At 50.5% G+C, this 23,124-nt stretch overlaps 3 protein-coding genes across 6 annotated transcripts in view; all 3 read left to right on the top strand.

The window, feature by feature from the left end:
• EXOC6 (exocyst complex component 6) overlaps window positions 1-7,902 on the top strand; it is an 88,515-nt gene extending 80,613 nt beyond the window's left edge. For all 4 annotated transcript variants that reach the window (XM_036385332.1, XM_036385336.1, XM_036385335.1 and 1 more), the window contains 3 exons: window positions 5,808-5,920; window positions 6,295-6,306; window positions 6,771-7,902. In XM_036385332.1, the coding sequence (XP_036241225.1) occupies window positions 5,808-5,920; window positions 6,295-6,306; window positions 6,771-6,903 (258 nt within the window). In that variant the 3' untranslated portion in view covers window positions 6,904-7,902. The remainder of the gene's footprint in view (window positions 1-5,807; window positions 5,921-6,294; window positions 6,307-6,770) is intronic.
• A 704-nt stretch (window positions 7,903-8,606) lies between these two features.
• On the top strand, window positions 8,607-15,837 carry LOC118688360 (cytochrome P450 26C1). The gene is made up of 6 exons (XM_036385869.1): window positions 8,607-8,798; window positions 8,873-9,097; window positions 9,218-9,493; window positions 11,105-11,260; window positions 14,697-15,203; window positions 15,475-15,837. Exons 1-6 carry the CDS (start codon window positions 8,607-8,609, stop codon window positions 15,835-15,837), a joined length of 1,719 nt encoding a protein of 572 aa, XP_036241762.1.
• Window positions 15,838-19,423: 3,586 nt separating this feature from the next.
• Window positions 19,424-22,617, top strand: LOC118688238 (cytochrome P450 26A1). Its single transcript, XM_036385683.1, has 7 exons — window positions 19,424-19,739; window positions 19,936-20,160; window positions 20,252-20,539; window positions 20,659-20,808; window positions 21,133-21,267; window positions 21,486-21,638; window positions 21,827-22,617. The coding sequence occupies exons 1-7, from the start codon at window positions 19,551-19,553 to the stop codon at window positions 22,166-22,168; spliced, it is 1,482 nt and encodes a 493-aa protein (XP_036241576.1). The 5' UTR covers window positions 19,424-19,550; the 3' UTR covers window positions 22,169-22,617.
• The last annotated feature ends 507 nt before the right edge of the window (window positions 22,618-23,124 follow it).

Raw genomic sequence — 23,124 nt, 5'->3', positions numbered from 1 at the left:
TTTCGCACTCCCCGTAGCGCACGGGTACATAACCTGCAAACACTACAGGGCAGAAATCAGAAGCAATTGAGCCCAAGGATGCCACAAAGCATTTTTAGTTAATCCTGACCTGTTTGCGTTTCCTGATTTTTTTCCTCTGCTTTCTTTTAGTTTTTCCGTTCTTGGTCCCATCCCGGAGAATCTGAGTGTATAACACACAGTGATGACAGGGACTCTACCAATTTCATTATCTGCTTCACTGTGTGGTTTTTTCTTCTTCTTTTTTTTTTTTTTTTCCCAACAGGCATCATCCCACTCTTTTTTGAAGTTCACGTGGAAACCTACTTTAAATCTCAGTTTTTAAGGGCTGCCCCCTTTGCCCTGTCACAGCAGGCTGGAACTCAATAAGAGCTCAGGCAAGCGTAGCGGGCCGGGCAATGGGCCTTGGCGGGCTGCACGCTGTGAACTCCTGCCTCACTGAATCAGCTTCTGTGTGTTTTTATAACTGCCTTTTTTTTCCCTGTTAATTATGCCCCAAGGCTGTGGAAAGACAGCATTTATCTGTTTCAACAGACTAAGCAGCAAGTGTTCTGACATGTTTATCAGGCAAATTGTACCTGACAAAAGGTAATTACACATGCAATCAAGTCCAGAAGTAACTGGGTGATTAGGGGTTAATAAACTGTTTAGCATAAGAAATATTCAGCTTGTGAGCAAGGAGAGTGGGCCAGAACTGACATAACTGACAGTGATATATTAAAAGAATTACTTTTCATTGGATGGAATATTTGGCTTTACTGAAAGGTAAGTAGGAAATTAAGTGTACAACTCAGTTTTATCTCCAGCTCCTGAATCACTGGTGCCATTTGTACACCCAAAGCTATTTGTTGATGCTCATGCTGCTTCAGAAGAGATTGCAACTCGCACCATTCCAACTTGCATTAAGCTACCTTTATAATTTACAATTAGGATTTTTGTAGTATAACCAGCACAGGGTCTAATGGACACTGCCCCCATTTCCATCTGCAAAGCTCACGTCTCCTCCTCTGTCTGTTGCTGTGCTCATTCTGTGCATAGCTATTTCCCAAAGTTGCATTCTCTTCCAAGATTATTCCTGACAGTTGCCCAAAAGTAAAAAGGAAAGGGCATCTGTATGATATCTGAGGATGTGACAAGAGGCTCAGATGTCATTGAAAGGGCCGGATGGTCGATTCCAGCAGTTCCCAGTGCACAAAATTCTCACGTAATTACAAGATGGCCTAAATACAGGACTATGGCTGAGCTGCTCTGAACTTTAGGTAATACAATACAAAGCTTTAGTGAGCAATGATAAAGAGTAATTTCTATTCAAACATGGCCATATCACCTAGATACTGGGAAAACGCTAGAGAACTAACTTGTAGGAATAGGTGCAAGTACCCTATTTGAAATCAGAATTCTGTCCCTAAAAGTTGAAGATCTTTTCCTCTCATAGCATCAGTATTATAATGTTTTGTCTTAACTGATCCTGTTCGCTAACAAGGTCTTACAGTAGGAGTAACCAAACATTTTAACCAAAACATAGTTTAGTATCTTTTAAAATGTCTTCCAATTAAAAATAGCAGTGTTACCTGTATAATGTCAGAAATTACTATAAACTTTTACGTAAGTACACATAAACACCTTTTCTTTTCTAAGTGATGTTTATTTCTACAAAGAGACCTAATGTTAGACATAAAAGGCATCTAGAAAATACCTACACATGAAGGGAAAATTACAAAATCAAAGCAATGTAGAGTATAATTCAAAATAAAAGTGCAGTACAGCAACCAGAGGCTTAAGTTACCTATAATGTTAGAAGTATATATGTGACTAATAATGTAATGGTTTGGGAAAGCAACATTGTTGCATGTATAGTAGAAGAAAAGTGCTGCTCTCTGATCATCGGCCCTGATGGTTCCAAGATGGTGGATGAAGGTTCCCCTTATATCACACCTCTAGAAAAAGCAAAATCCTCTAAATAAGGTGGAAGTGTGGACTGTATCTTGTAAATGTAAGTAAGTGGACAATATATAGGATGTTCTTTGCGGTGTACAGGAAAGGCTAAAGCTTGTTCTTTTTTTTTCCTTGTTCCTTTTTTTTTTCCAAATGACTCAGACACACATACATCTCTGCAAATTGTTCCTAGTCAGAAGGGAATAATTGCTCCTTGCTCCTAGGGAAGCATATTCTGCTTCATTATAAAATACTTGAGTATAGTATTGCCTGTCTGAGCTTATTCTTATTTTTTATTGTTACTATGGGATGAAGAGCACAGCAGTGCCATTGTTCTTGGGTAGCAGAGTACATATATTTATTTGGTGCTTCACAATGTTTTGGCTGCAGGATAAGCTGGTTCTGACTAAACACCCTTGGGTGGCTCCTTATGTGGGGCTGAGACTGCCTTTCTGTCAGGTTTTTTCCACACATGTTAACTTAGGAAAGATGGATGTGCAAAATAAACATTTTTCCTATTGTAATTTCAAGGCAAGTTGTGCACAGTCTAACCTTAAAGGAGTTGTAGCCAGTAGCACTGGTATGATGTGATAAACTCTGTGGCCTTTGACTGATTTTTGAGGCTGGGAAATGCTTATTGCCAGGACCTACTGTTTGCCCATATTTGACCGTGTATGCCAGTGTGGGGCATTCCTTGTTAGACAATACATTTCATTTTCAGTTTTTGTCTCAGTAATAGTGAAAGCTTTAATAAATGAAACAGTAGTAGGGAAATGTTGCTTTAACTTGGCCTTGATTTGATGCTAGATGCTGCAGTAAAAACTACTGTCACAGAACCAGCATTGGGCTGTGCATCCACTGAGCCTGGGTGCCAGGGCAGATGTAGGTGATAGGAATGGCCAGGACACAGATCCTGAGAGCTGCACACCAGGCAGCTCTTCCCCACCCCACTGCATGCAGTATTTGCTGTCCAAGCCCACTGCATACAGCAGTGTGCCATGGTGCAGAACTGCAGCTGTGATGGGACAAAATGCACAGTGCAGAATCGTGCACAGCAGCAGTCTGGGCTCCAGCAGTGTCTGCAGCTCCCTGCCACATTTAATCCTGATCCAGGACAGGATTGTCACACTGCAGCCCCTGAACAGATGCACAGAAGGAGGGAAGGGGGCTGTGACTGACTGGCATGTGTCATTTGATTGCATGTCTGGGCCTTTGAGCTACCTGCCACGTGTCATGACAGCTGCTTGAACTCAAGAGATGTATTAGCATGAGGTTGGTTGCGTGCAGCTCATTGACCATGCATGCAGCAGGAAAGGAGCTCTGGGTACATCACCCTTGCCAACAGTGTCTCTTTAGGTGTTCATTCTTGAGGACCAGGACTGTCTTGGAGTGCACAGAATATGCTTCATGTTCTGTATGACATCTTTTTACCTCGTGTTAAAAAACAACAGGCTTCATGGTCTGTTTAGAGCCCTACATGCTTACCTGTGTTTGGCCAGGTCACAAATGAGGTGTAATCTTCCAGTCGTCACTATCACTGAGATTTCCCAGAGCCATGGCACAATCAGTCGAGTCAACCCTTGAAAGCATTGTATGAAACTCACTCATGCAGTATTGTCAGGGAAGTTCCTTTGAACTTGTCAGCACTGTAATTGTGTCAGTCATCAATGGCTTTGGGCTGCACATTGCTAGCAGGATATTTTAGGTACCTTTCACCCATATGAGCGTCAGGGTTGTTTAAGATTTACCCAGAATCCTCAATTTCAATGGTACTATTGGGATAAGAAATTAAATCTTTCACTTCTTACTCACTGAATACAACTGCAGGAACATGGGTCCATCCTTAAGGACCATGTCCCATGGGAAGCCCATGACAAGTAGCACTGTAAGTACCAATAAGTTATTAATCACCAGATTATATCATTTGGGTTCCTGTCAGCTTTATCCTCACACCTTGCCTTGTGCATCTCCCTGTCCTATCTTTCCACTCTTTTGGCTGTGCTTTAAAATACCTCTGTGAGGACTGGCACCCGAACTGTGTCACACAAGTAATAACAAGTGATGAGAACATGCAGTAGCAACTGAGGCTGTGAGTTTCACAGCTGAGTTATCAAGCCTTCCCAAGTCTGTTTGCATGGTGACTGAAGGCATGTTCTCAGCAACTCAGTAAAATTGGTGGTGTCCATCTTGAGAAAGGGCTTTGTGGGAAAGAACTGTTTGAATTTGACCTTGGTGCTTTTAAGGGATATCTAGTCAGCAGAGAGTGAAATTGCCTCCTTCGGTTTTAGACCCTTTCACCCTTATGAAATAGTTAAATGTAAAATATAAGTAGATGTGTCAGAGGTCCATTATAATGCCAGGAAATGTTGCTACCTAGTCCTAAAAGATTACACTACAAATAAGGAAGAAGTAATTAATTAAAAATATGTGTTTAAATTAGACACTATATTTGAAAGTAACATAAGAAAGTGCTTTGGAAGTGGAAAAATTTGCAAAAGAGAGGCATTGAAATTTGAATCTGAGAAGACTGGATGTATACTTTTCTGTAAATGAATTGGTGTTATGATTTTGGGCATGAGCATTGCTGGACTCTTCTGACAGTTTGTCACACTGAGAAGTTTAAGTAAGGCAAGGTAAGGTTCTCTGGGGTGCAGCCCTCCTCTTAGTGTAGCCTGAGAAGTCAGAGGAGTGAGCACCTGCTGCACCTCTGCCTGTGGGAGCAGGGCTGCTACTGTTGTGTCCCAGCTCTAACAGCTCTGGTCAGGTGTAGCAGAAGCAAATGTTTGAACAGTTCTTCCTTGAAATAGCAAAATGATGTGACTTGCAGTAGTCTGTTACATTTTTTTTCAGGTGGTTTTGTTACACAAAATCCAGTTCCAGCCCACCTTTCTGGAATTAGTGATTCAGCAGGTCTCTGGGCAAGCAGGGCTCTAGGTTACACTGAGGACCCAGCTCAGCGGAGCAGCCTCGGGCACTCTGCGCTGGGGTGAAGTGCTGTTAATGGTTCCCAAGGCTTTTTTTAACAGTAGGTTTGGCTAACACGGGACGGCCTGAGAACAAGCCCTTGTTAGCCCTCAGCAGCGGGACAAGGCCAGGCCCCAGACGCAGGGGGAAGCTGGGGCGCCCCGCCATTGACGTCAATGGCAGTGGGGCCCACTGGCGCGCAGGTAGCCGTGGGAAAGGCATCCCCGAGCAGGGCTGCCTGTGCCCTGGCCCCTGGCAGCCTGGGCAGGGTGCCCAGCAGTGCCTGGCCTTGCACCCTGTGATGATGGAGGGGGAATCAGGCTTTGAGGGCTGTGAGGGTGCTGGCTGCTGGAGGTGCAGTATTGCATCTGATTGTAAAAGCAGGCTGGGTTATTGTTGAACAGCAGCTCTCAGATCATGAGTCCAAGACCTGATTTGAAACTGCAGCCAAGCGTAGTACTGTGGTTGGAGACAGTTTGTTCCTCCACTGAAGCGTTTGGGTTTGTTTGGGCCAGAAGTGTGCCCAGGGCTTGGCTCTGAGTTTCAGGGATCAGTTATAATGGAGACTGCAGCCAGGAGGTGTTTAATTCGCTTTAATTGGACTACCTGAACCTCGTTTAAATCATTGTGAGAAGCAGCAGACACTAGCATCCCTGTCTTGCTCCCCACGGTAAAGCAAGTTCCTAAATACTAAAGCGTGCAGCCATCAGCTTCCCCTCCTGGGGCCAAACCTGCACAGCCGCCTCCCTGCACATTGAGGGAGGTGAGAGACGTTAAAGAAAGAAATGGGCAGGTGAAGGGGGGGTGGTGGCTGGGCTCGCCGTGGGGCTGCGCCTGGCCTCTCTCCGCAGAGCCTCCCCGCACTCCCTCACCCGCCTCTCCCCCCGCAGCTCCTGGACCTCTTCATGGTGTGGGACTGGTCCACCTACCTGGCTGACTACGGGCAGGCCACCTCCAAGTACCTGCGGGTCAACCCCAGCACGGCCCTCACGCTCCTGGAGAAGTAAGTGCGGGGGCCGGAGCTGCCGGCGCGGGGATGCGGAGCGGGGCCGGAGCTGCCGGCGCGGGGATGCGGAGCGGAGCCGGAGCCGGAGCCGGAGCCGCCCTGCCGGGAGCGGCGGGGCCGGGCCGCGGGAGCAGCCGGCGGCTCCCGAATTGCCGCTCTGGGGAAGGGAGACGCTGAGCTTTGGCCGTGGTGAAGCCGGTGCGAGCGTCTCGGGCGGGCAGGGAGGGCAGGGTGAGCAGGGCGCGTTACCGGCAGCACGGTACCAACCTGCTTGTAAAAACCGCATCAAACAAAACACGTTGTGGTTTAAATAACGCTTTCTAACAGTGTTTTCTCTCCTCCCCTGCCTGCGATGAAAATGTCTTTTCCAGAGTTCACAGAGGGTATGTATCGCCTATATTGTTACAAAATATTGTTTCTGTAACTTGCCTAATTTCCCGAATTTCGTTTTTATATCCGTTGGTACGGAAAATCAGCAATATAGATGCCCGTTATTGACGGTGAACAAAATTCACCCATTCGCTGAGTCTGAATTTACCATGAAGATGATACTAACGGGTTTTCTGACTTGCTTCTCTGCTAAGGCAATTGGTAGGATCAGGGTCCTGCTGAAGAGGTATTTGCTTAATACTTACAGGTTATTTGTAAAGTAGTATTTGTTGAAACAAACACATTCTGCACTTCTGCATTGCAGAAGTTTAATTTAAGAACAGGTTTTGTAATCTTTCAGTTCTTATTAGCAGAAAGATCAAAAGAAGAACGTTAGTAAACCAATCTAAATAGTCGGGTTTTTCGTTTTCAATTTATGTTTCTGATGTGTTTGTCATTTGCTTTTTTATTTCTCTAGAATGAAAGACTCCAGCAAAAAGAACAACATTTTTGCTCAGTTCAGGAAGAATGACCGTGACAAGCAGAAGCTAATAGAGACTGTAGTAAAACAACTTAGGAGTTTAGTGAATGGTATGTCCCAGCACACATAGGCCTCTTAAATCGACAGTATCTCATCACACCAAGAGGTGTTTCTTATCCACTATTTCTACTAAGCAAATGGTGATACCAGTTAGGACTTTTGTTTGACCGAGAAAAGGAAAAATGCAGTAGATAGATTGTACATGTAGTCTTCAACAAACAATTCTTTGTACGTATTTTTAATGGGTCGAATACTATTTTGTATATTGTAAACAAATGGTGAAAAACGAGGTTGTACAATAAAAACCAGCGCAATCGTATTGTACATGGAACTGCTGAACTGTAAATATGTTATTTAAATATCTGCAGATATGGTGTCCAAAATTTTGCTCCGAGTAGGAATTATTTGAGAAATGATCCCTTAGTTGCTGTTTTCTGGTTGAATCCTAATTTAAAGTTTTTAAGCTTGAGATACTTGTGTTTCAGATGCCGCTTATTGTTTTCCTGCATTAAATGTAATTAGCCCTAAAGTGATTGGACATAATTTTGTATACCAGGTTTTGTAGTCTGGAGGTATGAAAAGGTCTTCTGATTTTTAGTACCTTTGAAAACTACCCGAGAACTAGACTTGATATCTATTTAGCATTAGGACTTACAGGCTTTGTTCTCCAAAAGGTTTAATCTTGAGGTTGTGAATGTAAATAACCATTTGATTTCTTTATAATGTGACATGTTGTTTCATTTTGGTTTTGTTCCTCAGGGTTACTATTTCTAACTGTACTTTTGTAAAGATCTCGGGTTCTTTATCCCAGGTTGCAGTCAGGAATAGGTTTGCCGCTGTTGTTTTCGTGCCGCATCTGTTTGTTAGTTTGCGCTTTCTCCTGCCAGCCCCATCCCAGCGATTGGCATTTTGTTCCACTACTGGTCTCTTTGCACTGTCCCCTCCTGGCTATTTTAGACACTTAAGAGAATGTCTAACAAATACAAACCAAATGGAACGTGTAAAAATAATGTACATTTCGCTGTATTTTTAAGTTATTGACGGTCTAAATACAGTAATATAAACCTCACCCGTATTCCTGTTTAATTTCACACACGGGAGCACACCTCGAAGCCGGTTTCGCGGGACCTGTGCAGGTCCCGACTCACTGGTGATTTTTCCCCGGGAAAGGCGGCCGGGGATCCGCGCGGCCCCGACGGCGGGGTGCGGGCCGGGAGCGCTGCAGGGCCGCCCCGACTGCCGCTGCAGGCCGGGAAGCGGGGGGCGGTGGGGGCTGCGGAGCAGGGCTGGGGCGCTCCCTGGTCGGGGGAGCCCGGGACGGGACTCTACCTGGGCAGGCTGGCCCGAGGGGGCGCCGGCAGCTGCCGGCGGGGCGGAGAAGGTTCCCCGCTGCCAGGAGCGGCCGTCCCGCCTCCGGCTCGGGGCGCCCCGAGGGGCTGGGCGGGGGCGGGAGGGGCGCCTGGCCCCCGGCCCCGGGGGCTGCCCGAGAGCCCCTCGGCCGCTGTCCCCAGGCCCTCCCGCGCCAATCACCGCACTTGGCCGCGCTGCTTAAATATGCAGCGGATACGTCATCTCCGAAGGTGGATCGGGCGTAAGTGGCCAATATCTATATAAATGTGGCCGAGGGGCGAACCGGCAGCAGGAGGCGAGCGGGGCCGGGCGGGCAGCAGTCGGCAGGGCCCGTCGCGCAGCGCCCGTAGCCGAGTCGGTCGCGGGGCGCCGGGGCCCCGAGCCTGACAGCCGCACCCGGCCCGTCCCCGCCACCGGAGCAGGATGCCGGCCGGGCCCTCCTGGCCCGAGGCGGCGGCGCTGGTGCTGCTGGCCCTGGCTCTGCTGATCACCCTGTGCCGGCACCTGTGGGCGCTGCGCTGGAGCCTCAGCCGGGACCGCGCCAGCGCCCTGCCCTTGCCCAAGGGCTCCATGGGCTGGCCCTTCTTCGGGGAGACTCTGCACTGGCTGCTCCAGGTGAGGCGCCGGGGGACGGGGCGGGGTGGAAGGCGCTGGCGGGAGCCACGGGCTGACCCGCAGCTCGTCCCCAGGGCTCCCGCTTCCACAGCTCTCGGCGGGAGCGGTACGGAAATGTCTTCAAGACCCACCTCCTGGGCCGGCCTGTGGTGCGGGTGACAGGCGCTGAGAACATCCGCAAGATTCTGCTGGGTGAGCACACGTTGGTCAGCACACAGTGGCCCCAAAGCACCCAGATCATCCTGGGCTCGCACACTCTGCTCAGCTCCACTGGTGACCTGCACCGCCAGCGCCGCAAGGTGAGCCTCACAGCCACCCCGACAGGGCACACAGCCCAGGCAGCGCCCAGGCCTGGCCTCGGTGGCATGTGTGCCCCCCCTGCTTTAACTACCTGCCTCTCTTCCCCCTTCTCCTCCTAGATCCTGGCCAGAGTCTTCAGCCGTGCCGCCCTGGAGAGCTACCTGCCGCGGATCCAGAAGGTTGTGAGCTGGGAGCTGCGGGGCTGGTGCATGGAGCCAGGCTCTATCGCAGTTTATTCCTCCGCTAAAACCTTAACTTTCCGCATTGCAGCTCGGATTCTGCTGGGGCTCTGCCTGGAGGAAAAGCAGTTCAAGGATCTGGCCAAAACTTTTGAACAGCTGGTGGAGAACCTCTTCTCCCTGCCCCTCAACCTACCCTTCAGTGGGCTGCGCAAGGTACTGCCGCCTGCACTGCTCCCTCTGCCCGGGGGCAGGGCCTGGGCCCTGGCGGCACAGACCCCCTGTCCTTAGGTCCACCAAGGGACATTTCTGATGGGCCAGGACTTCTGCAACACCCCATTCTAGGTCAGGGTGTGGTGTCTTACCTACCCCAGCCATTTCCCCTTCTCTCTGCACTTCTCACCTGCTTTTGGCTGGCTTCCAACACCTCTGGGCACTGGCTCCAGCTCATTATTCAGCATAGGGCTCCTCTTCTCCCTCATCCCATATGTTGCCTCTGGTGAGTCCATCATGTCTGACCCTATCCCATCTGAACTCATGTCAGCCCATGGCAGAGGCATCTGTGGGCATAAGCACAAAGACAGGTGGGCACAGCACACCTCAGCTTAGCACTTCCTCTGAAACTCAGGCAGGCTGAGAATTTAAGACTGTCTTATGGTCCTCGGTCCCTTGTAGTCCAGCAGCCCAGAGACAGCCCAGGGAGAGGGACAGTCTCCTCTGCCTCTTTCAGCCTGCAGTTTCTTCCCTGCTGCTCTGTCCCTCTTTGCCTGCCTCTCCACACTCCTGCTCTAGGTATAGGTCCTGGGTACTATTCTTCCTCTCACATTCCTCCCTCCTCTATCTTTGGGTTCTCCACAGCTGAAGTCTCCTGTCTGCTTTAGACAGGTCTTCCCTCATCTCTTATTTCCACTGTGAGCTCTGCCCTGTTGGATCACCTTACCTAAACAGTCTCAGTTCTCCCCCAGCCTCCCTGCTACTCTTCATCAAAGCTCTTGTTTTCCCTGTCCAGTTTCCCTTTGCAGGTTGTCACCAGTATGAGCTTTCATCCCCCTGCCCTCTTTCAGGTCAGCTAAAGCATGTCTGGCCCCAGACCAACATCTTCAACTTGCCTTTAGGTCCCCTTGTCGTTCACCTCGCTCCCTGCCCTGTTTACTTTGTCCAATCCTTCCCACCTCAAATCTAAGCCTTTATATCTTCTTCCCAATATCTGACCGTGGCTATTTTTAACTTCAAATTTCTGGTCCTTGTGGCTTTTGCAGGAGACATTTTTATAGAGAGTCGTACAGTGTGACTCCATCATCCCACTTTGCAAAGGCATTGCTGATCACTTGACTTGCTGAGATCTTACAGGAATGTTTTGCTGCACTGCACTTCAGGAGTGCAACACACCTGAAGATGAGCTGACTGTGATTAATGTGTCTTTATCCACTACTCCCATGTAAAACCATTTGTGCCTTGCTGTCTGGACTCAGTTTTCTTGTTACCTTTCTTTCCCTTGGAATAAGCTTCCTTTGGACCTGACACAACTGTAGATTTGCCCAGTGCAGATGCCTCTGAACGTGGTAGCATGGGTTTACTGTTGTCTTTTCCTCCCAGAGAGTTTCTTGGGACTTGTTGCATTTGATTCACAACAGCAAGGCAACAGAAGGTGCAGCATTTCCCCCCAGACTGCTGCCTCTTGCAAGGCTCTGGGGCTGGGCAGCAGATTAAACAGTTCTTGCTGTTACAGGTCCTGGGATTAAGGATTGCTACACTTGGGTTCCCCTGGTCTCTCTAGAGAGGGGGACAGTTCCTAAGGTTCTCCTGAACTGTGTGTGCCTCTCACAGGGAATCAAAGCACGGGACATGCTACATAAGTTTATGGAGAAGGCTATACAGGAAAAACTGCAGAGAAACAACCCAGAAGACCACAGTGATGCTCTGGATTTCATAATGAACAGTGCCAAGGAGCATGGCAAAGAATTCACCATGCAGGAGCTAAAGGTAAGGAGAGCCTCTGCCTTGCAGTGCCACTCCTGACTCAGTGGCTGTTTGAGGGATGTGGGCTGAGGGCCAGGAGGAGGCTTGTGGGGAGCTGGGGACCACCCCCAGCCGCTGGCTCCTGCCCCCCTCCCAGCCGCAGTGAGGACACCAGCTCCTGCACTCAGCACACTCTTACGCCCTTGTAGTCCTGTGTCTCTTTGCCATAGAAGGGACCTGTTAAAAGGGAATGAATGCCCTTCTACCTTTCCTCTTCAGGGCCACCAGCCTTAGCCCGATGTAGGATGCTGGTAGGGTTATGTGGCTGTGTTAAGGCTCTGCACGTCTGTGCACTCAGTAACCTCCAGGACACTCTCTTGGAAATATTCAGAGCTACTTGTGTGCTTCTCAAACACAGCCCAGCACCCAGCCTAGGGCAGGGTGTAGATCACATCACTGGACTCCTCAGGGCTGTGAGCCCAGAAATTTCTGGGGTGATTAACCAGAATAGGTCTAGGGATGCAGCAATGGATTCCAGGTCATTCCTAGCACCTCCTCATTCATCCGATCATGTAGCTTGTGGGTTGCTATGATGAATGTGATGTATGGCTGTGACATAGGGATGAACCCAGTGATCCTTACTGAGCCAAAACCACCAAGTGAATGTGATGAGTATTTTGCCAAAGGTCTTGGGAAAAAAATTAGTCTTTAGTACTGCATCATTCATAGTTCCAAATCACATGGTATCAGTGAATGATAGATGGTATTGCATTTATATAACAAGTTTTGAAGCAGTTTTGCATGGGTACAGCAGCTGGATATGATTTTAAAGTATTTGAGTATAGTTTAAAGGTAGTTTTACTATTTATTTAAGTATTTCAGGATAACTATCTACTACTAAAGACTAATGTTTTATAAATATTTTGTAAAAATGCAATCTCTAAATCTAAAATATTTGAAAAGCTTTGAACAACTATTAGATATAATTAGAACCAGTACATATTACTAAATAAATTTTATTACATTATTTAATCTAACAATTTTTATTATACTGTGATTCTTAAAAATAATTGACAGATTCAAAATGTGATTGATTAAGATTAATTAATCTCTGTTAGTATTCACATTAATATTATGCAAGAATAATTTCACAATCTCTCATCATATCCCTGACTCTGACCACAAATGGAATAAGGAGATATTAAATCTAACATAGATTGAGTAACATGGCAGCAACCTTGGGACAGCTGATTCAAATTATAATATATTCATTTGTTGTAATGTACCTTCATGGTTAGAAAATTTCTGTATTTAACAAAATTACTTTCAAACTGAACTGCCTATGCTTGCAATTATGGCAATATTCTCCACCCTAATAAAACAGTAGTAGAGGTCTCATTTAATGAAGCAGTGTAATTGAATAAAAAGTCCAAAGCTGTCTCAGAGTTGTGGATATATCTGTCTTTGACAAACACTTCAGACACTGGCGCAAACTAGTTACTAATCTGCTTTTTGTTCAAATGATCTGAAAAGAGACTTTTCCCAGAAATTTTTCTAAATACACTGTGATTTGTATTGCTGCTATGAACTCACCAGGGCCCTTGAAACGTAAAGGTCATTAAAAAGATGTTGCTTTGCCAACAATACTGTTTTAAAATATTTTAAACCTTGGGAAGATTTAAAAAACCCATCCTGTATAATAATGCTGTCACTGGCTGGGTGTAATGCTGCCCATTCTGCCTCCCAGGACAGGCACAGTACTGATGAAGAAGCTTGGGAATATCCTGCCTTCCAGTCACTGGTTCTGCTGGCCTTGCAGTGGCAGGGAGGGAAAGTTGTGACAGCAGCTGTGGCACACGTTCTGCAGCAGCACTGTCAGAGGTTGATGCAAAGAGCATAAGGGCTGTTATTTCAAACCTAAGAGCTTGCCCTAAATTCCTTGCATGCTATTGAAATGTCTTGGGGTTTAATTGCATGTGGTGGAACTGAGAGGTTTCTTTTCATCTGTGTCTGTTACTTGTGAATGTAAAAATTCCTGCTAATGCCTGCAGGAGGTGTGATAGGGGCTGACAGGGATCTGTTGTTCCAGGGGTTTTATTTCAGCTGAAAGATGCCCTTGAGAGCTGCACTTTGGCAAAGCATCTAGACCAGCCAATATATGGCACTAGGGATGGTAGCAAGGAGTCATCTTTGTTACATTATCCCTAACTTTATCAGATTTGAATCCAAGTACCTTCAGTCTTCAAATGTTCTTCTCTGTGTTTGTGGCTTCACCTCTTTAGAACCGACTGTGTCAGAACAATTTAAAGTCCAGGCACAGTCATGTGAAAGGAAACTGCTCTGTGTCCCTGTGGGATTTTGCCCCTGGGCTGGAGCCATTAGTGCTCTGTAATACCAGTCAGGTCCCAGGCCTTCCAGGGGGACAGTTCATGGTACTCCTCCCTTTGCCTTCTCTTTGGCTTTTGTCTCTCAGCACTCCCAGCCCTGTGCTGTGGAGCCACTGGCACCTTCAGATGGTGCTGTAGGTTTGAGCATTATGTTTGCTGTCAGAGATGTGTCATGCCATGGGCAACCCTTAACTTTTGGGAAACCATTTGCAAAACTTGGTCAGAGGGTGCTGCAAACAGCCCCCAGCAGCCTGGCATGTGCTGTTCCATATAGACCCTGCAGACAGTCCCAAAAAGGCTGGGGGGCTGCGAGGGGACCCCTGACCTTGGACAAGGCACACATTACAGATTTGGCTGTGCTGTGGTCCATGTATCTGAGCTGAGTAACTTCCTAACTTGTTATGGATACCTCTGCTGTGGAGCTTTTGGGAACTCTGCTGTGCTTCGGGCTGTACAGCTTGAAAAGCAAGCAAGTCCTTTGCCTGGTGTGTGCTCCCTGCTGGCTACAGCACTTCCCAGGCTGACCTGCTCTAGCAGAGAGGCCTTCATGCTTTTGACTCTTGCCTTGAGTCCCCTCCCAGGTAAGATCAGTCACAACTGGAGATGGATCAAATGCAACCCATTTAGCTGCCAGCACACCTAAAATTTGTGCATAAACCACTGCCCATATCCACTGCCTGGACAGAAAAGTAAAAGTTGGGCGCAGAGGGGAATTGGCAGATGATGATAAAAAGCATAATACTTGAAATGGACTTCACTCAATGTGCTATAATGCATGGTAAAGCGCTGCCTTAAAATTGGTAAATCTTGTGAGAAAGCTCAGAAGAGCTGGATTGGAGGTAATGTGTACTCATTCCAGCTGTGCTTCTGCAGCAGTCACTTGGCAAGTGGATGTCCAGTTCATACAGAAATGCTTTGGTCCCTGCCAACCCAGGATGGGTGTGGGTTTGGGGAGAGCAGAGTGGGGGCCAGGGCCCCCTGCACAGGGGCGAAACCTGCAAAAGGTGAGAACAGTCTGAGACACAATTTCTTTGAAATGTTATTCAAACTTGTAATTTTCATTCCTCTCCCAGGAATCAGCAATTGAGCTCATATTTGCTGCTTTTTTCACCACGGCTAGTGCTAGCACCTCCCTGATCCTCCTGCTATTGAAGCACCCCTCAGTGATTGAAAAAATAAGGCAGGAGCTGATGTCCCATGACTTGTACCAGCAGAGTGAGTGCCGCCCTGCAGGACCCTGCCTAGACACCCTGACCATCCAGAGCAGGGACAGAGAGAAACCACTTTCCCACCCCATGGCCAACGACATTCACAAGGACCAGAGCCAGCCCCCAGCCCCGGCGGAGGAAGATTCCCTCCAGCCCAGTGCCGTGCTGGAGCCCACTGTCCCCCAGAGCACCCCCTGCCCCGGCCCCCAGCTCCCGGCACCCCCAGGGCAAAGCTGTCACTGCACCGCAGACATCAGCCTGGAGAAGCTGAGCCGCCTGCGCTACCTGGACTGTGTGATTAAGGAGGTGCTGCGAGTGCTGCCCCCAGTCTCCGGAGGCTACAGGACGGCGCTGCAGACTTTTGAGCTCGATGTAAGTGTCCCGCACTCCAGCAGGCTGCTTAAGAGCTGCTGCCTGCCGTTGTGAGCAAGCACCCTGTGTCCCGCGCAGTGGTGGTGCTTGGCAGCGTAGCTCAAGGGGAAATGTCAGCAGCAGCCTCTGTGAGTCTCAGCTGGGCTGGGGAGAAAAGGAACTGTAGAGCAGGTGGGAAGTGCAGTGGGGCTGTCTGCAGGCACCCTCTGCTCACCCTCCAGTAGCACAGGTATGTAACAGTCCTCTCCTCCCTCTTCTCTGCCTTCCCCAGGGATACCAGATCCCCAAAGGCTGGAGCGTCATGTACAGCATCCGTGACACCCATGAGACAGCAGCTGTCTACCAGAGCCCCCCCAGCAGCTTTGACCCCGAGCGCTTTGGCGCCGGCCGGCCCGAGGCTGCGAGCCGCTTCCACTACATTCCCTTCGGCGGAGGGGCCCGGAGCTGCATCGGGAAGGAGCTGGCCCAGGCCATCCTCAAGCTGCTGGCCATCGAGCTGGTCAGCACGGCCCGCTGGGAGCTGGCCACCCCTGGCTACCCCAGCATGCAGACCGTGCCCATCGTGCACCCTGTCGACGATGGGCTGCAGCTCTACTTCCACCCCTTGCAGCCCAGCCAAGGCCACGAGGCCTGAGCCGGTGAGGGGTGCACTGCTCCCCTCAGCCCTGGGGCCGATGCCCTGCCACAGCTGCCAGGAGCAGGTCTCTGCTGCCCCATGCTGGGAATGCTGCTGGGTTACTGCTGAACAAAACCTTAAAGGTCTTTCTATTTTCCTCTCCTGGTGTACAGGCTGGTAGGGTGTGCAGGGTGCTGCAGTAGGGTGTCCTGCAGAGCACTCCTGAGCACTGGGGCAAAACCTGCTGAAGATGCTGGCAGGGTGCATATGCCATGGGGGCTCAGTCAGCCCCTGCCCCATACAGGCCTCCAGCTACCAGAGATGGGGAGCAAAACTCCCAGACCCACAGCTAAGACTCCCAGTTATCTCCTGTAGGTGTGTTATAGGAGAGGCAGGACAAACATCCTGCACACTGTAGCTTTTTAGATGAAAAAAGAGGGAGGTGGGGCGCTCTGCAGGAAAACACAAGCCAGAGTTGCCCAATCCCCAGCATCAACTCTAGCTAGAATAATAGGGTGTAAAGTGGTTTTTATTGTAAATATTTAATCTCATTCATGCACTTCCCATTAGAGCTGGCACAAGGAGGATATGTCTCGTTCACCCATTAGTAGCAGCTGTGTATGTTGTGCTTTTGCACTGTGCTGCTGCTTGGGGTCTGCCATGAAACCATCTCTGAGGTCCTGCCAGGATGTTCTCCCCAGCCACAACCTGCTCATGGGATTGGACTGAAGCAGGGGGAGGGGGCTTTGGGGAACAAGTGTTTAGAAAACAGAAATTTCTGAATGTGTCTGATTTGTGGTACAAAGTCCCTTGTTCCTGATGATGCTGTTCACATTGCAGAGGGGACATTTGCAAGGTGCCACAGGCCCTGTGGTAGCTGGCTGGCTGGCCAGACTGACTGTCACCTCTGTCAGCCCAGCTCTGCCAGGAAAAGTGTCAGGACAGCAGTTCCATGCATCTATCCAGGGGGTGGTACCCGAGGCTAAACATGGGTGCTGAGGGCACCCTTGTAGATGGCTTTTGAGTACCCCTACAGGGTATTTCTCTCCCATGTAAAATAAAGTGAGTCCTGTTGTTTGTGTACTGAGAACAGAGCTGGGCACAGGTCCTTGATCCACAACAACACTCTTTCAGCTTCACTTCTATTCCCCACTGTCATGCATTCTGTGTGAATGCAGTGGGAAAATAATCCTCCTTGTCCCTCCAGAGCACCCCAAGCCTGATGTGGTGTCCATGTGCTCTGTGTGAAGAACCAGCTTGGCCTGTGAAGGCCAAAACATAGCACGAAGACAGTGTCCCTTTGGAAAGGCTCTGGGGAGCTCTCCAGGCTCCTGAAACTCTATCATCATTCTGCTTGGGTGCTAGAGATGGCCTTGCCCTGGCCAATCCCCCTTGCCTGGCCATGCTGGGGCACTGCAGTGACCACCACGCTACCTCGGGCAGAAACCTGGCTCCCAAACGTGACAGGTCAAATCTGGAAAAGGTTGAACTGCAGGGCTGAGTTAAGTGCTATTGGCAAGTCGACCCTGTAGTGAACCAGAGCCTCTGGCCCTCCTGACCTTGTCCTGAAAGGTGAATCTTTTTGCCTATCAGAGGTGAAATCAGTAGATGGTGGCTGCAAGTGGCAATGACTAACTTTAATTAGCAGGAGCTACTGGCTGGCTGAGACTGCAGGCGATTCAGGGTCTCACCGCGGGCAGGACTTGGGCAGGGCTGGGCCTGCAGCGTCCGGCACCCTGGGCAGGAAGGTCAGGGCTCCTCCAGCAGGGCACTTAAAAATTACCCTGAGCGCCAGCAAGCCGCTGAAAAATGTAACATGAATCTAGTTAAAAAAAAAAAAAAAAAAGAAGCAAAAAGAAACAGATAAACTGATTTTGTTTGCAGATAAACACGACCATTTACAAATGAAGTGTAATAATTGTTACTTGTAATCAAAGTTTGTTCATATTAGGCTGTTAATTTCTTGACCCCCTTCCAAGATGTTTTTAATTATCCCTTTCACTCTTTACCATTTGATTCTTTTCAAGCCGATGGCTGGGGAATACACAGCTGGAAAGATAATAAAGCCTTCCTGTGGCAATTATCGCTGCTCAGGCCACCGTATCTCGTTATTTTGATAGACAGTGAACTTGGCGCGGTTGCCGGCCGGGTTCACGCAGATGTCACGGTCCGTGTTGTAGGTCACAAGCAGGTCAGTGCCCGGCAAGGGGAGAGCGCCGGGTCAGGGCGCGGCCGCCGCTCCCGGCCAGCGCCGGCCGGGCCCGCGGCGAACCCCGAGGGGCTACCGGGGCAGTACCCTCCGGGGGGCTCCCTCCTGGGCAAGGGGCTGCGGAGGCGGGAGCCCCGCTCCAACAAGGCATCGTAAGAGGAGGGCGGGTCTCGTGTGATGCGTTGCTTGTTAGAAAAATAATAATTAAAAGCGACATCTCCCTCTCCCCTACACAGACGCACACACAAAACTTCCAGCGTTTATTGAGCTGAGGTTTATTGAGGTTATTGAGGGAACAAGAATGCAAAAGTAACAGGGAGGGAAAAGATAAAAACAGTAAAGAAAAAAAAAAGTGTATTGGCCGCAGCCGTGGTCGGCGGAGAGCTCCGCGCCCCGCAGCCGCGGTCCGCGCCGGGCGCCCCTTCCCCGGCGGCTCCTGCGCCGGCAGCAGCAGCAGCAGCCGCCCCAGCCAGCGCCGCCCTCCCGCCGCCCCGCTCCCGCCGCGCTCCTCCTGCCCGGAGCCGCCGCTCCCGTCCGGAGAGCAGCGCCGGTGCCCGCCCGCCCCTCCGCGCCGCGGCTGCAGGCGGGGTGCCCGGCCGTGCCGACCGCCTCTTCCCGGCCGCGGCAGCCCCGACGGGATGCCGGAGAGCCTCAGGCGAGGGTGGGCAGTGGATCCCGGGGAGAGGAGCTGGGAACGGCGAGTTTGGTGTTTCCTTTCCGCGCTCACCTTCTTTTCCCTCGGTGACCCGCGCTTGAACCTGCATCGGAAGGCTGAGACGGATTGCTGCTGGCGGCTCCTTGCTCCACGGCCGGCAGAAATACAAGCCATGCCTTTCGAGGTGAACCAGGGGACAGCGGAGGCTCCTCCGCCGATGCCCCGGCGGCTCTGCTCAGAGGGTCTCCGGGCTGTCCCAGCGCGGGGGACCGTCCGCTCCGGCCGCCCCACGGTCCCGGCCCGGTGTCTCCCGGGTCCGGCCTCTACATCGCCGTTCCCAGCCGACAACGGTGGCGGGCGGACGAAGGAGCTCCGCAGAGCGCATCGGCGCCGGGCGGCAGCGCCGCTGGGTAGGTGACCGGACAGCCGGGCCGCCGGGTGCCGGCGCGGGAATTTCTGGGTGCAGCCGCTGGTCTCGAACGAGCATCGGTGATAAATCCGAGACGAGGAGGCGGTGGTGGCCGACCACCGGCTGTCAGCTGTCGGCGGCGTTCCGCAGCCCACTCACCGAGCGCGGTGCACGGTCAGCGAGCCCGGAGCCGCTGCCGGCGCCCCCGACAGCACCTTTCCTTCCCCGGCAGCCGTCTGCGGCGGGTAGGATGCACTACGCAAAGCAAATAGTTAAAGATTTCGAGGGGAGGAGCCAGGCCGCAATCCGCAATTAAAGATGAACTTTGGGTGAACTAATTTATCGGACCAAGGTAGGGGTGGGCAGCAACCTGGGAAGGGTATAAAAGGCGGCCCGCGGCGAGCCCAGCCCGCGCACTCAGAGCTCCCGGGGGGCTGGGTGGGAGTCGCTCCCCAGTCATGGGCTTCTCCGCCCTAGTCGCCAGCGCCCTGTGCACCTTTCTGCTGCCCCTGCTACTCTTTCTGGCTGCCGTCAAGCTCTGGGACCTGTACTGCGTGAGCAGCCGCGACCCCAGCTGCCCGCTCCCGCTGCCCCCGGGCACCATGGGGCTCCCCTTCTTCGGGGAGACGCTGCAGCTGGTGCTGCAGGTAAGGCCAGGCGATGGCGCGGGGAACGGAGAGGCGCTTCTCTGGAGCCAGAGCTCCTCGGGCTGCAGGGGAGGGAGATGAGCGGCAACTTTGACAGGCTTCCGTGCCCAGGTGGGAAAGAGCTGCTCTCCCTGCCTCTTCCTCTTATGCTGTCTAAAATTTATTTATCGTTTCCCCCCTCTCATCTCCTGTCTAGAGGCGGAAATTCCTGCAGATGAAACGCAGGAAATACGGCTTCATCTACAAGACTCACCTCTTTGGGCGGCCCACGGTACGGGTGATGGGCGCCGAGAACGTGCGGCACATTCTGCTGGGCGAGCACCGGCTCGTCTCCGTGCAGTGGCCCGCCTCGGTGCGGACCATCCTAGGCTCGGGCTGCCTCTCCAACCTCCACAACGGGCAGCACAAGCACCGCAAAAAGGTACGGGCCGACGGCGGGCGGGGAGCGGGCGCGGTCGCCTGGGGCGCGGCGGCTGAGCCTCTGTCCCGTTCCTCCTCGTCCCCCCGGGCAGGTGATCATGCGGGCCTTCTCCCGGGACGCCCTGCAGCACTACGTGCCCGTCATCCAGGAGGAGGTGAGCGCCTGCCTGGCGCGGTGGCTGGGCGCCGCCGGGCCCTGCCTGCTCGTGTACCCCGAGGTGAAGCGCCTCATGTTTCGCATTGCCATGAGAATCCTGCTGGGCTTCCAGCCCCGCCAGGCCAGCCCCGACGGCGAGCAGCAGCTGGTCGAGGCCTTCGAGGAGATGATCCGCAACCTCTTCTCCCTGCCCATCGATGTGCCCTTCAGTGGGCTCTACCGGGTAAGGCTCACGGCGGGCCAGCAGGGAAGAGGTGCCCCTGCGGCCAGGGCACGGGAATCGGGGGGCAGGGATGGCAGTACAGTCTGAGACCCAAACTGCTCTCCCTCCTGCTTGGTCAGGGCTTGCGGGCACGCAACATCATCCATGCCAAGATCGAGGAGAACATCCGTGCCAAGATGGCCCGCAAGGAGCCTGAGGGGGGCTACAAGGATGCCCTGCAGCTGCTGATGGAACACACACAGGGTAACGGCGAGCAGCTCAACATGCAGGTAAGGTTCCCCCGGATTTATCTCTTTCCCTCATGCCCCCTAAGAATGTCACACTTACCTTGTGGGGACAAAAGGGAGAGCAGGAGATGCTCTCTTTCTCCATGAAATAAATCTGCTAGTATTGAGCACTAGGATGCAGAGGCTGCAGTCAGGCTGTTGGATGGGAAGACAGGTTCCCAAGGAGTATAAGCACCACCAACCATCTCCGTCCAGACCCCTGGGTGTCTGTTCCAGTTTGGGAATGATGTACAGCATTGCAGTGGATGAGTGGGCCTGGTACAGTGTTCAAGGTCTGGTTTATGCCTCTTCTGTCCTTTGCGTAAGGAGCTGAAGGAGTCTGCCACAGAGCTGCTGTTCGGGGGCCATGAAACCACTGCTAGTGCTGCCACGTCACTGATTGCCTTCCTAGGGCTCCACCATGAAGTCCTGCAGAAAGTGAGGAAAGAGCTGCAGGTCAAGGTTTGTGTCTTCCCCAGAGGCATTTGACAGGAGGGGGCAGTGGGAGGAAGGTACCTCCAGGACAGGTATCCCAGATAGGGCTCCCTTTGACCCAGGTGGTGTCCAGCTTTTAGGGGTGGCAGGAAAGTACTGCTTGTAGCTGAGGGGCAGCTGCTTTGCAGTGCCAGGAGCCCTGGCTGCGTGGTTCATGGATGTCATGGCAGCATTTTCCTTTCTAGGGGTTACTGTGCAATTCCAACCAAGAGAAGCAGCTGGACATGGAGGTCTTGGAGCAGCTGAAGTACACAGGCTGCGTCATCAAAGAGACCCTCAGGCTGAGCCCGCCTGTTCCCGGAGGATTTCGGATTGCACTCAAGACCCTTGAGCTAAATGTAAGCAAGGTTTGGGCACAACTCAGAGCAGCTGCAAAGTATTTTGTGTTCATGTAGCCTGTCTGCCTTAGAGTGACCTGCAGGAAGCCAGGAGGGGAGGTGGGGTTCACTGATGTGTCCTGTTCTGTCACTTCACTTTATTTAACACAGCAAGGTGCTCCACATCTCCTTTCTGTTCTTTTTTATAGGGTTACCAAATCCCTAAAGGTTGGAATGTTATTTACAGTATCTGTGATACACATGATGTGGCAGACCTCTTTACCAACAAGGAAGAATTTAACCCAGATCGCTTCATGTCTCCATCTCCAGAGGATTCCTCTAGGTTCAGTTTCATTCCTTTCGGTGGGGGCTTGAGGAGCTGCGTGGGCAAAGAGTTTGCAAAAGTCCTTCTAAAAATATTTACAGTGGAGTTGGCTCGGAGCTGTGACTGGCAGCTGCTGAATGGACCTCCTACAATGAAAACGGGCCCCATAGTGTACCCTGTGGACAATCTGCCTACCAAATTCATCGGTTTCAGTGGCCAAATCTGAGAGCTCAACCCTCCAAATGGATTCCTATATAGCATTTAATATGTACATAGTAACTTTTTATAGTAACAAAGGCCTTTAAATATTTAAAACTTGTAAATGTACAATAGTTATTTATGTCTTCTAAGTATTTCAAGAGGCTATGATATTTTTCCCCCAGCACTACAATTATGGGTCTCTGATTCATAATTAGATAATGTTATTTCTATAGAAATAAATTTTCCCCTATTTAAAAATATCATTGAAAACTGGCCAGCTAAGCATTCAAAGACATTTCAGGATGGCGTATGTATAAGAAATATCCGAAAAGCATTCAAAACAATGGCAACCAGCTACTCATCCAAATTACCTGAAATGGTTATTGTTTGAGAATGTTTTCAGTATTATTTGTGTCTAGATTGTATGTTTAATGTGTGAATTTTAAGTTTGATAATAAAGTTTATTTTTGATGATCCTCTGTATGAAGATCTGTGTGTATGCTAGAGAGTAACTTAATGGACGTGGCTCTACGGTTTGGATGTAAAGCCAGATCTGCTTCTGTGAATGAGGTATTTGCTATTTTTTTGTCCATAACTCTTCCCTCCTTCACATGTAGTTGCTTATTGTGAGTAGCTAATTGTTATAAATTTTAGCTGTAAATGCAAGAACAGTACAAAACCACATGCTCACTGAAAACTGCATGGAGTGATGGCAAGTGCTACAGGTCTCCTTATCAAGCACATCATGTTGTGCCCCAGTAAATCAGAAAGAAAAGGAAAGCAGAATAATGTCACATAAGTTTTTCTCTGGAGCTAGTTGAGGAAAAAAATCCACAAATGTCCTCTCCTCCCATATTAGTGCTGACCTGTGTAAACACACCACTGAATCTTGTTCTGTGTTGAGCTTGCTAGCTATGAATCTTTACTTACGAAGGTTCTCTTATCAGCTGGTAGAGCAAATAAAATCTGCTTATTTCTCCT

This window comes from Molothrus ater, chromosome 8 (assembly GCF_012460135.2).
Source record: "Molothrus ater isolate BHLD 08-10-18 breed brown headed cowbird chromosome 8, BPBGC_Mater_1.1, whole genome shotgun sequence".
Taxonomy (NCBI): domain Eukaryota; kingdom Metazoa; phylum Chordata; class Aves; order Passeriformes; family Icteridae; genus Molothrus; species Molothrus ater.
The sequence above is the reverse complement of the archived record's forward strand: the minus strand, read 5'-3'. Positions and strand labels throughout refer to the sequence as shown.